A 15858-nucleotide genomic window follows, 5' to 3' on the forward strand; every position below is an offset into this window, starting at 1 on the left:
AAAGAGAGAATGACAAAGCTGAGTGTGTCTGTATAGAACATAGATAAATATACACCCCCAGAGTAAGCCATCATACCTCCATTGCCAAATGAATGATTCGCATTTAACGTTTTCTCAACTGCATACGACTTCTAAAATGCATATGCTATGTTTAGGTTGATAAAGGAGGCTGGCAAGCAAGACCCAGAGCTGGCTTACATCAGCAGCAATTTTATAACTGGACATGGCATTGGAAAGAATCAGCCACGTAGCAAACAGATGGAAGTAGAGTTTCGAAAGCAGGAAGAGGTAACTTTAATGAAAATAATTGTCCAAAAATGCTGTGTTTCGCTTTGCATTTGAAACCTTTGCCAAGTCCAGGAAATTCCCTGGTTTGAGGGCCTTGCATAGTTGTTGGTGAAGCTTTTGTGTATTTATCAACCTTCATAGAAGGAATGTGTTTTACTTTTCTAAATCTAAGTATGTTTGCATTTAAAACATCACCAATAGAGAATTGTGGTTTTGATCAGTCATTTCATTTGTAGTGTTAGTGAAGTTGGCTAAGTCTTATGTGCTTTTTGTGATAATTGTAGCTTTACTGCTTATGAGCTTAGGTTTATATTGAACACACTTCAGGGTAAAAATCTGTATATTTGCCTTTAAACTGCAGTCATTTGTCAAAATGCTGTTTGATAGCACGTTTCCAGTCTCTATTTCTGTTTTGAGGTTTTGGTACAATTTTAATCCATGGGTTTGTGGTGTCTTATTAGTGAATAATTTTTAAAAACACCAAAATGCCACCCCTTTATAAAAATACGTTTCAAATGATTCTATACATGATTTGCATTAGTGCATGCTTGGGATGAATTGCTACTCTGCTTTCATAGCAGGAGCATGCTTCCTTTTATGGAGGAACAGGACAGTCAAATACAATGTGGAATATTTGTGCCAGAATATTTGATATGTGATCATAGCTACTCTTTGGTCAGATTTCAGGCATTCATTACCCATGTCAAACAAGTAGGTTTGTAGCAGTGTTTTATTGTAGCTACGTTGGCATGCTGGCTTGGTTTCTATATTGTATACTGAAGTGCAATTCAAAAAGACCTTTTTCATTCACAACATTGGATTTTTAGTGGGCTTGACAATTATATCTTCAAATCCTGAATTGTAAAACAGGAAGTGATGTAATAACAAAAAAAGTAAAGATTTTTTTAAAAAATAATGTAACACTTAAATAGAGCTAAAAATATTCAGTACAGTTTATCCTTTTAGTGGTGGTATCTCCATGCAAAATTTGTTACCACTAGAACCGTCGTATATCATGGAACTCCGTGTCATTTTAAATTGACTTGTTAAGAGTCCAATGAAGAGAATTCTGAAACCTGAGAGTTGTTGTAGTGGCTTGAAGCTTTCTGGTTTAAATTTAATCCCTGCAACAGACAATAGATGTGTTCAGGCAAGTTGCTGTATCTGCGTCAACACCCCTCTGCATTATAGGGACAACCTTGGCCTACCTTACAGAGCCGTTGTAACAATGTAGGTATGTAGCATTCTGAAGATAGAAGCGGCTTCTTAGTGGTAGTTCAAAGTGGCATTCAAAATTTGTTGAGGCCTCTGTTGGCATTTTAAAGTGAGTGTGGAATTTCTCAATTACCTGGCAGCCAGGTATGAGATCAATGCACGTTATACAAGAAAGACTGCACTACAAAAAAGGAAACAAGCAAAAGATGGAAATAAGATGAAAGCTTTTTAGAATCCTTTGAAACTACTTTCTAACCATAATTTGCTTTGTATCGAGCATTGAATTTCAAACTGGTTTATTTATTTAGCAAATGTATTACAGTTGGTTATTTTCTTGACTTTTGAAAGTACCTTTTATTCAGTTTCTGCCAAGCTGATGATCTTGCAACTTCACTTAGAAATGTATCTTCTCGGTTACTTTTGTAGGTACTTAGAAAATTTCGAGCACACGAGACCAACTTGCTAATTGCAACCAGTATTGTAGAAGAGGGCGTTGACATCCCAAAATGCAATTTGGTGGTTCGTTTTGATTTGCCCACAGAGTACCGTTCATATGTGCAGTCCAAAGGAAGAGCCAGGGCACCAATCTCAAACTACATCATGTTAGCAGATTCAGACAAAATCAAAGGTTTCGATGAAGATCTTAAAACCTACAAAGCCATTGAGAAGGTACGTAGGGTGAAAAAAAAAACAGACTGGGCATCGTTCATGAAAAGCTTTTGCAGGACTCTTAAATGGTGAGAGAAACGGGGAGGAAGGAGGTGACGTCACCCTCTGGGCCCAAAACATGAAAATGGCTTACTGAAAGAAACGCGACAAACTCGGGAAAGAGTAGAACTGGGTGCTAGAGAGTCGGTGAGGTAAGAATCCAAACTTAGCGTAGGGTGAGGTTTTGACAAGTAGCAGGAGAAAGAGGGCTAGGTGAGAAGGCTAGTGAGTTAGTTCATGGGAGCTGGAGCCAGGAAGACAAGCCAGGGCTGGAGGAATCACAGGGTTATCCACGATACCACCTAGTTTGTTACACAGACGAAGAGCTAGGTAGTAGTCTGGCCGAATGGGTGGCCACTCCGATCTTTGCAGGCCAATCAGTATTTTTTAAAAAAAATATGAGTATGCTAGTTGGTCTCTAGGAGGTCTGAGTGTGGCAGGTAGTTTGGCCTCAGTGCTGTATGTTATGAATATTATCATTCGGAGCTCATTGTAATTTTTATAGTAGCTTTGTTAATGATCAATAAAAAACTCGTATCAGAATTCTCATCATTTTGTCTGGTTCCCCCCCACCCCCCGCAGATCTTAAGGAACAAATGCTCTAAGTCTGTAGATACTAGCGAAACAGAAAATGAACCCATTGTAGATGACGATGACATCTTTCCGCCGTATGTTTTGAGACCGGAAGATGGCGGTCCAAAAGTCACGATAAACACTGCTATAGGACATATTAATAGGTATGCTTTTGATATCTTCACTGAATTTCTTTTAAACCTCTATCATAAACCAGCCTAATTACCACCATAATACTGTATAATAGTAAAGATTAGCTGCCCTCTATTAATGTATTAATGAAGAAAGATGTGGGTTTTTTTAAATCATTTAATGTTATCGATGGCAGCTAGTGGTGAATAGTGGTCCGAGGGCCTTCTTGGCCCTCTCAGTTGCAGGAGGAAAAATTGATACGGGGACATTGTAGCAGAAGTAGGAACTACTTCTTGTCCTTCCACTTTCCTGATTGTATTAAGCATGTGCCGATCAACATGTCTCCAATTCAGAGAGGATTGTTTGCTTTTCTATCACTTCATGGCATGTGACTGTTTTTATCATGATATCAATTGCGAATGAAATAGGGTAAAGACTTACGCAGCAAAACCAAAAAGTAAGCTCTAGTCCAGAATTGCTTCTGACCCAGGAACAGTGTTGTGCTAAAGAGTGTTATTCCCGTTATTCCAAATCCCTGTGGGGAGTCTGCATTGATTTAAAAATATTGCATAAATGTTGTGAGAGAAAATCTTACAGATGGATCCCCCTCTACCTAGTGTAATCCTGTAAACTAGCCATATAGCACTATCCTTAGATTAATTTATCCCCCCCCCCCAATTTTGCATCTAATAGGTACTGTGCTAGATTGCCCAGTGACCCATTTACTCACCTGGCTCCTAAGTGTAAGACTAGAGAACTCCCTGATAACACATTTTACTCAACACTTTATCTGCCTATCAATTCTCCTCTTCGAGCATCAATTGTTGTAAGTACTTTGCGTTTGTATTTATGCACTGTAGATGAATTTTCCATTCGTGCTTACTTTACAATACTCGACTTTGCTGTAGTGCTAGGTGCAGGCCTTCTGTGCTCCTGATCCCGTGTCCTAGTAGTGATTTATGCTGCCACAGCCAAAGTTTGAGTCATCAAGCGGAGCACAAGTTGACAGTGCACCAAACATTGAAATCACGAGGGCCCTAAAGAAACCCCTAGGGCCTCTTCCTCTCCATCCCCACCAGGCAGGTACAACAGTGCTTGAATGGAAGACGTGTTCTGTGCCAGTGACAGAGGAAGTACCAGGGCTGGGATTTTTCCTGGGACCTGTTTTTGTTGGCAGCTTTCTTAGGGGCTGATGGGATCTGTAAACAAAAATATGTTTTGGTTAACCTTGACTGTTTACCTGAACATTATAAAGGTGTGTTATGGCACGCACTACGGTGTCATGAACCTCACTCATCACACCTTGTTGTAAAACAGCAACTTGCATGGGGTGCATTTGTATGTTCTTTGTAGGGCTTGGCTTATTTTTGAAATTGTCTTCATTATTGTTACATCTGGTGTCATTTGTTTGGGAACTGATGTCTTTTTTGTAAAAATATTGACTGAATTAAAAGCGAAGCAAAAGGTTTTCATTGAATTGCATTGTGGGAATTGTGTATTTAATATTTTAGAACACTGCAGCATGCTTAATTCTAGGCTCCCTTCAATTTATTTCTAGGGTCCTCCGATGAGTTGTACACGATTAGCAGAAAGAGTTGTGGCTCTTATTTGCTGTGAAAAATTGCATAAAATTGGTAAGTAACTTTAAAAGCAAAAATGATTTAATTGGCTGTGGAAATATGAAGGAACAGTTCCGATAGTTCTTTTCATATAATTATAATAAATCACTTGTTAATGATTTCACATGTACTCTAATCTGTTGTCAGCCCTTGGCCCACAGAACCAGAAATCACCACAAAGTCGTATAGAGTCCAAACAGGTGGATTTTACTGATCAAATAGGCATACAGTGCAAACGAATAAAATGACAGCTATGAAAGGCTCACTAGCTGGGAGATATTATAAGGCAGGAAAGGCGGGAGATTACACGCAGGAATACAGTTTCCCAGGAGCTGAGTTCCCAGGCTTAGGCTTAGGCATGCGACCTTGGGGGGCAGACAATACAGCACAGAGACAGAGGCAATAACGAAACCGAGATAGCAGCCTGACATTCTGCTCCCCTCAAGGCCCCCTCCCAGTTCGCAAGGGGGCTGGCCTGTTCGGGTAAGCAATGTGAAAGGCGTCAATGAGGTCGGGGGCGGAGACATCCCGTGCGCGCACCCATTCGTCATAGGCAGGGGGGAAATGTTTCCAACGAACTAGATACTGGAGAGTACCATGGTGAATACGGGAGTCAAGGATCTTGGAGACTTCGAAGTGTTCTTCCCCCCCCACCATGATGGGTTGCGCAGGCGGTGGGTCCGGATGCCACCGTGGAGAAGCAACATGGGGTTTGAGGAGGCTTATGTGGAAAACAGGATGCACACGCCTCAAAGATTTGGGGAGAGCCAGTTCCACTGTGACAGGGTTTATGACCCGAGTAATGGGGAAAGGGCCAATGAATTTGGCGCTGAGTTTATGGCACGGTTGGGTGGACCGGAGGTTTTTGGTGGAAAGGTAAACCAAAGCACCCACTTGCAGATCACCCCCGGGGGAGCGATGTTTGTCAGCTTGCGCTTTGTATTTACGTTTGGCCCGGTCGAGGTTGCTAACGAGCCAGGGCCAAGTGGTACGGAGGGCGTGTGCCCAGGAGGCAATGTCGGGGTTCCCCTCCCCCTCTACATCATCTGTAGGAACGATGGGACTGAAATCTTGTCCATACACAGCAAAAAACGGGCTAAAACCTGTGGATTGATGCATGGCATTATTGTAGGCATATTCTGCTAAAGGTAGCAGTTCCACCCAGTTATCCTGGTGGTAGTTAACATAACAACGCAAATAACATTCGAGTACAGCATTGACACGTTCAGTTTGACCATCAGTTTGAGGATGGTATGCACTAGACAATCCCTGTTCCACCCCCACCAACTTGAGGAAAGCTTTCCAAAACTTAGAAACGAAACCACTTCCGCGGTCACAAATTATTTTACGCGGAAACGAATGTAAACGAAATATATGCGTCACGAAGAGGCGGGCTAGTTTCTGAGCAGAGGGGATCCCTGCACATGGAATCAAATGTATTTGCTTAGAAAACAAATCAGTAACAACCCACAACACAGTTTTACCCCCACTGAGAGGGAGATCAGTCATGAAGTCCATAGCGATCACTTCCCAAGGTTTGCTGGGCGTTTCAAGAGGTTGTAGCAGTCCTGGGGGTTTGCCCTGCGATCGTTTCGCAGCGGCACAAACGGGACAGCTGCGGATGAAGGAGTCAATGTCGGAACGCATTCCCCCCCACCAGAATTGTCTGCGCAATAAGTGAAGGGTCTTCAGAAACCCAAAGTGCCCAGCTGTTTTGGCTCCATGAGCTAAATGTAAAACGTCCTTCCGGAGAGCTTTGGGTACATACAATTTTGAGTCTTTGTACCAGGACCCCCCTTGTTCCAAAACACCAGGAGGTAGGGTATGAGCGGAACGTTCTAAAAGGCACTGGTCCCGAAGGACAGTTAAAAAGGATTCGGAGATGGGGAGTTTGGAGGGAGCCCCCCCGTCGGTTCTGGAGATCTGAGAAATAGTTATAGGGCTAGTGCTTACGTGTGGCGGCGCGCAGACTGCAGGCGGCTGAGCGGTCGGAGGGGTAGGAGGGGCGGGAACTCCGGTCTGTTGCGGTGGCGGCTGGGCAGCCGGTTGGGCTGGCGGAGCTTGCGAGGTATGTTGATGCTGGGATCGGGTTTGCACAGCCAGCATAGGTAGGGCCCCACGTTGCATAGGGGTGAACAGAGAGTTGGTGGGTCTTTCGAGTTTTACCGGATATTGTGGTAAACGGGAGAGGGCATCCGCGAGAACGTTCTGCTTCCCAGGGACGTGCTTCAGGGTGAAACGGAACTGAGCAAAGAACTCCGCCCACCGTTGTTGTTTCGCCGATAGCTTATGGGACCCCGTGAGGGCAGCTAGATTTTTGTGATCGGTCCAAACTTCAAAGGGTATTTTAGACCCTTCCAAGAATTGCCGCCATAAAGTCAGTGCATGATGAACTGCAGAGGCCTCTTTCTCCCAGATGGGCCAGTTTAATTGAGCGTGCGCAAATTTTTTTGAAAAGTAAGCGCAAGGGTGAAGAAGACCGTCCGGTCCTTGCTGGAGGAGAGCCCCTCCCATGGCTACATCGGAAGCATCGACTTGCACAATGAACATTTGATTTGGGTCTGGGTGCCGTAGCACCGGCTCCGAAGTGAAGAGGCGTTTGAGGGCCAGAAAGGCGGCTTGGCATTGCTCAGTCCATAGGATCTTTGCGGAGGGCAAGGCAGCCGAGCTTACTTTTCCTTTAGTTTTCAGCAGGTCCGTAATGGGTAGAGCCACTTGGGCGAAGTTAGGGATGAATCCCCGATAGAAGTTTGCAAATCCCAGAAATTGCTGTACTTGCTTACGGTTGGTGGGGGGAGTCCAATCGAGGACGGCTTGGACTTTGGCGGGGTCCATGCGAAGACCTTGGTGGGAGATGATGTATCCCAAAAACGTGAGTTTGCTTTGGTGAAATTCACACTTAGCTAGTTTAGCGAACAGTTGATGGTTACGCAGGCGTTGTAGAACTTCTCTGACCAGAGTCACATGCTCGTCCATAGTTTTCGAATAAATGAGAATGTCATCTAAGTAGACCACCACCCCACGATATAGAAGGTCATGTAGGATTTCATTGATGAGTTGCATGAAGACCCCCGGGGCCCCTTTTAATCCGAACGGCATTACAAGGAATTCATACATTCCGAAACAGCTAGAGAAGGCAGTGAGGTGTTCATCTCCTTCGCGGATACGGACTCGGTAGTAGGCTTCCACCAAGTCTAATTTAGAGAACACACGGCCTTCCTGTAATTGTCCCAAAATATCCGATATTAATGGGATAGGATAGGCGTTGGTCTGGGTAACCGCATTGAGCTTTCTGAAGTCAATGCACAGGCGAAGGTCGCCCTCTTTTTTCCGGACGAAAAACGCGGGGGCCGAGTTTGGGGCATTCGAAGGGCGAATGAACCCTCTGGCGAGGTTTTTGTCCAAAAAGTCCCGGAGGACAGTGCGCTCGGAAGCGCTCATAGGGTAAATCTTACTTTTGGTTAATGTGCAGTCCTTTACTACTTCAATCGCACAGTCTGAGGCCCGGTGGGGGGGTAAGGCATCACATTCCTTAAGGTCGAAGACATCTTCAAAGTCCCGGTATACAGCGGGTAGAGCCGGTGGTACTGGGGCAGTAGAGGTTAACGCTGGAACGGGCGGAAATGGCAGAGCAAAGTTTTGCCGATGCTGGTCGCAGGTGGGACTAGCGAAAGAAATAGTGTCTGTTTCCCAATCAATACTGGGACTATGTCCTTTAATCCAGTTAATTCCCAAGACCACTTCAAATCGGATAGGGGCTATAGTGAAGTCTATTTGTTCCCAGTGGGAACCAATTCCCATTGCCACCCCTATGGTGCGATGATCAACTGGACCCCCCTGGAATTGGCTCCCGTCCATTTGAGCAAATTGGACGGGGGCGGGTAAAGCCTCTGAGTCGGCTCTGAGGGCAGCAAACGTGGCTTCGCTTATGAGAGTGCGACAGCAACCGGAGTCAATTAGTGCTTTGACGGGGATTTGTGGACCTCCGTTAAGTTGTTGTAAAACTGCATCTACGTAGACGGTGGAGTCCACTTCTTTGATTTTGGTAGGAGCATTCGGTTTGATAGGAAGATCCTGAGAGGTCTGTGGAGATGCTCCATTCACCACAGACCGGAGCCGTTTTTTGACAAGTCGAGGGGAGATTCCAGGTTTAAGGCTGGAGAAATCCAAGGGTTTTCCTCATCCGAAGAGGGAAAGCTGTCCCCCAATGGGGCACTTGTAATCCGAGACCCGGCGGGGTCGTTGGAAGCAGGCAGGGAGGCTGGGTCCCCGGCATGGAGTGCAGAGGGTGTGGGCCTTCCCGGAGCTGCGCTGCGGGTGGCCGCGGTGCCTCTGCGTGGTGGACGACCTCGGGCGCGGGTTGTCGTGCTGGGACGAAATAATTCCTGGCGGCGTGGGCAAACGGCTGCAAAGTGGCCCATTTCTCCGCATGTAAGACAGGCACCCCTCTGAAATCGGACTTCACGTTCCTGGAGCGGACGTGGGGGATTTCGTGGGACGAGCAGTGGTGCCTTGGGTTGAGGCTTTTGGGTGCCCTTCTCCTTGTGCTTTTGACGGACGAGAGAAATAAAGCGGCGGCGGCTTTCCACTTCCTCGGCTAATAGGATCCAGCCTTCGAGGGTATCGGGATCGCCCCGCATGTAAGACCAGTTCAGAATGTCAGGATGCAAGGCTTCCCTGAAATGATGGATTAGGGTGGTCTCGGGCCAACCTACAATTTTACTTGCCAGTCGCTGAAATTCATCGGCAAATTCCCGAACTGTAGCAGAGCCTTGTTTTAATTGTAAAAGTTCCGTTTTGGCTCTTTCTCCCAGGAAGGGGTCCTCAAACCTCCTTCTCAGGGCAGTCATGAAGTTGTTGAGGGAACGAATCGCACGAGAGCGGGTGTCAAACTGGAGGACCATCCAGTCAGCCGCTTTGCCTGTCAGGAGGGAAGCTACGTACCGCACCCGGCTATCTTCCGTGGGGAAAAGTTGACCTTGTTCTCGCATATAACTGTCCACTTGATGCAAGAAACAAGGCAAAGTCTCAAGAGATCCGTCATACGTAGTCCTCAATTTGAGTTGCTTCCAAGGGCCGGGCGCGGGCTGACCCGGTTGCACGGGTGGTCCGGGCGGAGGAGCAACAGGAGCTCCAGGAGGCAAGGGTGGAGCAGGCACATTAGCAGGTGGTTGCACGGGTGGTCGGAGCGGAGGAGCAACAGGAGCTCCAGGAGGTAAGGGTGGAGCAGGCACATTAGCGGGTGGTTGTACGGGTACCGCCTGACCCGGTATCGGAACGGGCTGTCTCTGAGCTATCAGGGTTTGTTGTAATTGCCTGTTCTCGTGAAGCATAAGTTCCATTACTTCTTGGAGTTGATCCACACGGTCGGAGAGCTCCCGATTCTGGGCTCGTAAAAGATGAACCTCCTCACTTGGGCCCCCAGTAAGATGAGGCTTACTGGTTCGGAAGCTCGTGGCCCATTGAGAGCTATCCCCATATAAATCCTCGTCTTCAGACTCATCTGAGTCTCGACGTCGGTCAGCCAAACGGCGTGCGCGTTGGGTCGTACGCGACGGGACAAACGCCGGGGAAAAGGTGAGACCTGATAGTCCCAGTACATAGTCCTTGGGGCGCGTGCCCACGTTCGCCTGATTCCTTGCTGCAGCCGCCCTGGCTGCTTCCGCCGCCTCTCTCTCTCTTGCGACCCTAGCCGCTTCGGCGGCTTGCTGATCCGCAAGAACTTTGGCGTTCTCAAGTCTTAGGGCAGCCTCTGCCGTAATGCGCGGCAAAAGTTCTGTCTCGAGGAGCAAGAGTATGGGGTCAGGTTCCCCGCCCAGCAGAGGTTGTACTCGAACCGCCAGTGCGGATGCCTCGGCTCCAAACGTCGGGGTCAAAACTTGAGCCAAGGTGGCTACCGGGGTGTCCTTTGTACATTCCACAAGGAGAAGAGCGGTGCTAATAGCGACTCGCTTGGCCTCAGCCTGGCAGCTGGCCGCATCCGGGATCAGGGAAAAACCCTCCGGTGGGGCTCCCGCCATGGTAGAAAGAGTTTGTCGAGAAATAAGATTATCCAGAAGTCCAGTTAATATTTGTAAATCCTCAGTCGCCAATCGAGCATCGTCCAGTAATTGATCCAAGTCCTGAAGATCTAAACGAGCATCAGTATCCTCCGATGTTAACATCCAGAGACGTCCTGTAAGAGATTGCCACTGCGCGTGTACCAGTCCCCTCAAGCGGCAAACCTCTCGGTTCGTCCGGAAAAGTTCAGCAATTAAGTCCTGTAACAGAGTAGGGTCCTCTGAGAAGGGCTCCAGGGTAGTAGATCACCTGGAGAGCTGCACAGCTCCCATCCAAGTGGCAGGCGAACCCCCCTGGGCTCCAGCCTGGCTAGGAGAACGGTGAAGATGTGGGATAGCTGTCATAATGTCAGCCCTTGGCCCACAGAACCAGAAATCACCACAAAGTCGTATAGAGTCCAAACAGGTGGATTTTACTGATCAAATAGGCATACAGTGCAAACGAATAAAATGACAGCTATGAAAGGCTCACTAGCTGGGAGATATTATAAGGCAGGAAAGGCGGGAGATTACACGCAGGAATACAGTTTCCCAGGAGCTGAGTTCCCAGGCTTAGGCTTAGGCATGCGACCTTGGGGGGCAGACAATACAGCACAGAGACAGAGGCAATAACGAAACCGAGATAGCAGCCTGACATCTGTGTGGTTTAGTAGTCCTTTTTACAACTTGTTATATATCAGCTGCCTGGAATATTTCAAGTGGTCATGGAAATCACAGTGGGAATGCTGGTGCAGTTACTTTAGACGGTTTTTAAAATCCTCAGTATTTGAAATTTTGTTGGTGATTTAACTTTGTTGTCCATAAGGGAGGGCTGCGTTTTTCAAAGGCTGAACTCCTATGAGAACTTGCTTGTAAGTTCCCATGAACCTAGTGGCACTTGCCTCATAGTAAGCATACATAGGATTGTTTTCAGACACTTCACAATACAGTCTGGTGTCTAAAACAATAACCCTTTAGCCATGGAAAGTGTGGCAGCTGATAGCCATAGCAAATAGATCAATACTGGATTTTATTATTTTATTACTTGATGCATTTTAGGTGAACTGGATGACCACTTGATGCCTGTTGGAAAAGAGACAGTAAAATATGAGGAAGAGCTGGATTTGCACGACGAAGAAGAAACCAATGTTCCAGGAAGGCCAGGCTCCACAAAACGAAGGCAATGCTACCCTAAAGCTGTTAGTATAGTTCTGTGCTCTCACTGCCTTTGGTTGTTACAGTGTGTGTGTGAGAGAGTGTGATGATTCTAACTTTTATGGCAAAGGATGATGTAAACAACCTGAAGTTTTTGTAATCCTGAGGTTCTACATACAGTATTGTTTTTATGTTACTTGCTGCATTGAAACAACACCGTTGTTCCATGCTTACCAATGAATATGAGCCATCTTTAAATGCAGTGGTGTGGAAGAGAGGAATAGAATACAGTGCTGGCATCTCCCCAATTCAGAAGATGTACATTCGAGACAGGGAAGACGCAGCAGTCATTTTTTTTTAATTGGAAGGGTGTTGCGGACTAATCGTAAACGAAAGCCGCTTGCACCTCTCCCCGCCATACTCCGTGGTGTTGTAAAATCTGAAACCATTCTTAGCTGAAATAAAAATTTTAAGGAAGTATTTTTTTTTTTAGCGTTTGATATTTAAATAGCAGCTAATGAGCTACTTCATTGCATCAACTTCAGGTGTATTTATGCCCTGCTTTTATGCACAAGTTGGTTTCAGGTAGCCAGCTCAAGGTTGACTCAGCCTTCCACCCTTCTGAGGTCGGTCAAATGAGTACCCAGCTTTCTGGGGGTAAAGGGAAGATGACTGGGGAAGGCACTGGCAAACCACCCCATAAACAGAGTCTGCCTAGGAAACGTCAGGATGTGACGTCACCCCATGGGTCAGGAATGACCCAGTGCTTGCACAGGGGACCTTTACCTGACCTTTATGCACAAGAGGGATATAAATTAAGAGGGCGTAAACAGATTCCTGTGTCACCTTAATGACTGTCCAACTTACTGAGCATCAGCTTTTGTAGGCTAGAGCCTGCTTCGTGAGTTCGCTCCATTCCACGAGCTGTGGTGTATTTGCTGCTTTAGTGTTTACAGTTCCTCATGAGACAACATTTGTATATGATGGAAATTATCCAGTTATGTAGAAGAAGTTTCCTGTGACTGATAGTGCCAGTTTTTCCTGTAGTCTAAACTCATTATGGGTTGGACCCAACCAACTTTTCTGCTGATTTAAAAAAAAAAAAAGGAAAAGGGGGGGTCCCCCGTTGACCATGACGAAAGGCTCTGCTGGGATCATGGGATTTATATGGGCAAAAACCACATGGGGATGGGAACTGTAGGGGAATTGGGTGAGGCTGAATCAGAAAGCCAGTTGAATCCAACCCTGTAACTACCATCCGCTAAGTTGGCTTCTATGACTTTTTCACAAGCTGTTCCTTCAGTGGAGAAAGGCTTCCTTTGTTGGAGGAAAACTTGGTGGAAGGAAGTCATGGTTTCCAATCCAATATATTCCTTTATTCTGACTGATTTTCCATTTTTAATGATAATTTTGTGGTTAATCTTTTCATCAGATACTTGCCAAAAATATATCCACAGTTAAGCAAACTTGATAAATAGTTCTGTGCTGTCTTTGTAGATTCCAGAATGTTTGAGGAATAGTTATCCGAAACCTGATCAACCATGTTACCTTTATGTAATCGGAATGGTATTAACTACACCTCTACCTGACGAGCTCAACTTCAGGCGGCGGAAGCTTTATCCTCCTGAGGATACTACAAGATGCTTTGGAATACTGACAGCCAAACCTATACCTCAGGTAGCAAAATATGTGTTTGTACACTTGTATTATGCATTAAGATGTCCTAGATTTTGTAAAGGGGCCAGAGTATCACATAACTAACAGTACCACCCTAAGCAGAGTTGTCACTTTTAAATCCACTGAAGTCAAGGAAAGGCTAGGTGGCTTCCTTTGTTGAATTGCCGCTTACCATATTGAGAGTAGCTGAGTATTCCACTTCCCTACCTTCACAGTGCAGTTGGCTAATGTGAGGAGGCTTTGCCCTCTAGTCAGTGCTGCAGTGCAGGCCAGGATACCAGCCATGTCTTCGCAGGGTGGGGGTGGGGAAGAAGGCCCTGAAACGACTGTTGTTGAGTGATCACTTGCAAGGCAAGTCTCATATGAACATAAGAACAGCCATGCTGGGTCAGACCGAGGCCCATCAAAGTCTAGCAGTCTGTTCACACAGTGGTCAACCAGGTGCCTCTAGAAAGCCCACAAACAAGACAACTACAGCAGCATTATCCTGCCTGTGTTCCACAGCACCTAAGTCCTGGTTTAACTAACTACCAATAGTTAACTTAAACCATGGTTCCATGTTACATCTGAACAGAGCCATTGTATAACTTTCTTTCTGCTAGCTTGGAAACTGAACCAGCTGTTGACACATTGTTCCTTTGAGTTTCTGATCACAAAAAAACATTAATAGGAATAAGTTGCTAAAAATGTTAGCTCTGTTTATGAAATCGTATGCCGTTGCTCTACATCACTGGTTCCCAAACTTTTCGGGCCTTTGGTTCCACAAACTCAACCCCAGTGCCCCCTACCATATCCAACTACACAGTTGAAGGGGCCCACCTCTGGCACCCCCCTGCTGCCCCCTTGTCTCTTAGTACCCCCTAGGTAATCCCCCCCCCAGGGGGTGGTACTGCCCACTTTGGGATCCACTGTTCTACATGTTCAACAATAGTTTTGTGTTACAGTCTAACCATTGTTTATACTTGTGTCCGTGCCTTGCAGGAAACACATTGACTTCCTCTGGTTTGTTTTCTATACTTAGATTCCTCACTTTCCTGTATATACCCGCTCAGGAGAGGTGACCATATCTATTGAGCTGAAGAAATCAGGTTTCACTTTATCTTTACAAATGCTCGAGTTGATCACAAGACTTCACCAGTACATTTTCTCTCACATTCTTCGGCTTGAGAAACCTGCACTAGAATTCAGACCTACGGATGCTGATTCAGCCTACTGTGTTCTACCTCTTAATGTTGGTAAGAAGGAACTTAAAAAAAATATTCATGTGTATGGTTCTATTTAGGTGGGGGTTAAAGTTTGAGGGAAGGATAGTATCACAGTGGCGTCACATTGTATAATCTGTACCAGAAACAACCAGCTTTGAAGGAATGGTTGGTTTTATTGCAACATACTTAACATAGCTACCCCTTGGAAATATGCATTAAGAATCTAAAAGCACATTATGGAAAGAACATTCAGCTTTGAAACGTAATCAGATAAGTAAAAAAGATCTTTCTTTGTTTAAGTTGATGGTTCCAGCACTTTGGATATTGATTTTAAATTTATGGAAGATATTGAAAAATCTGAAGCTCGTACCGGCATTCCCAGCACACAGTATACAAAAGAAACACCTTTTATTTTCAAATTAGAAGATTACCAGGATGCGGTTATCATTCCAAGGTGAGCACTTTGTGATCTGTGTGTGTGTTTCTAACAAATATTGTTGGCTCGCTAACATTTCACAGATGCAAACATAAGGGTATGTAAATCATCTGGTTTAGAACTTTCTGGCTGTCTGATAGGGTTTTTTGATAAAGTAGAAAATAACAGTTTTTTTGTAACAAGGTACTCTCATTCCCAGTAATTGCTCAGTATGAAATTATCACTACTTGGTGCGATTTTGTAGTACAGTTAACTTGACTTTAAAATAGGTAACAGGAAGGCATGGAGGTTATTAGCACTGTTGCTAGCACAGATGTAGAAAACTAAGGAAGCAATACATAAACCTTGAATATTTATGCAACTTCAAGCATACATTGAAAAAAGAAACAAGACAGATTCTGGGTTGATAATGACATTTAAACAAGGACAAAAGCCTAAAATCTGTATCATTATACTTGTGTTCTTAAAACATAGGGTTGGAACCAACTTGCTTTTCCACTGGTGAAAAAAAGGAGGAAGGGGTCCTTTTGACCACCACAGAGTCCATGATGTGGCCCATGGAACTTGCATGGATAAAAGTATTGTGGGTTAGGGGTTGTAATAAAGAGGAAGATTGGGCAAGATAGAGCGAAAAAGCTGGCTATATCCAGCCCGTATGGTAAATCCTTTGTTTCTTTTAAATGGTCTTGGCTTTCCTGTTTCTGTTGAAGTGTAATGCTCAGGATCCAAAGAACCAAGCAACTCATCCTGTGTCCCTCTACTTTTTAATATAAATATTTTGAGCCTTTCGCTAATACCTGACATCAGACTAA

At 45.3% G+C, this 15858-nt stretch overlaps 1 protein-coding gene across 1 annotated transcript in view; it reads left to right on the forward strand.

Moving 5' to 3' along the window:
* The window catches only part of DICER1 (dicer 1, ribonuclease III), a 46043-nt gene that overhangs the window by 16018 nt on the left and 14167 nt on the right, over positions 1-15858 (forward strand). Inside the window, exons 10-18 of the mRNA XM_056852257.1 lie at positions 156-288; positions 1930-2172; positions 2794-2948; positions 3610-3742; positions 4475-4550; positions 11633-11772; positions 13226-13405; positions 14427-14640; positions 14911-15064. Of these exons, the coding sequence (XP_056708235.1) occupies positions 156-288; positions 1930-2172; positions 2794-2948; positions 3610-3742; positions 4475-4550; positions 11633-11772; positions 13226-13405; positions 14427-14640; positions 14911-15064 (1428 nt within the window). The remainder of the gene's footprint in view (positions 1-155; positions 289-1929; positions 2173-2793; positions 2949-3609; positions 3743-4474; positions 4551-11632; positions 11773-13225; positions 13406-14426; positions 14641-14910; positions 15065-15858) is intronic.

The sequence above is a fragment of the Euleptes europaea genome, chromosome 6, assembly GCF_029931775.1.
Source record: "Euleptes europaea isolate rEulEur1 chromosome 6, rEulEur1.hap1, whole genome shotgun sequence".
NCBI classification, from domain to species: Eukaryota; Metazoa; Chordata; class Lepidosauria; order Squamata; family Sphaerodactylidae; genus Euleptes; species Euleptes europaea.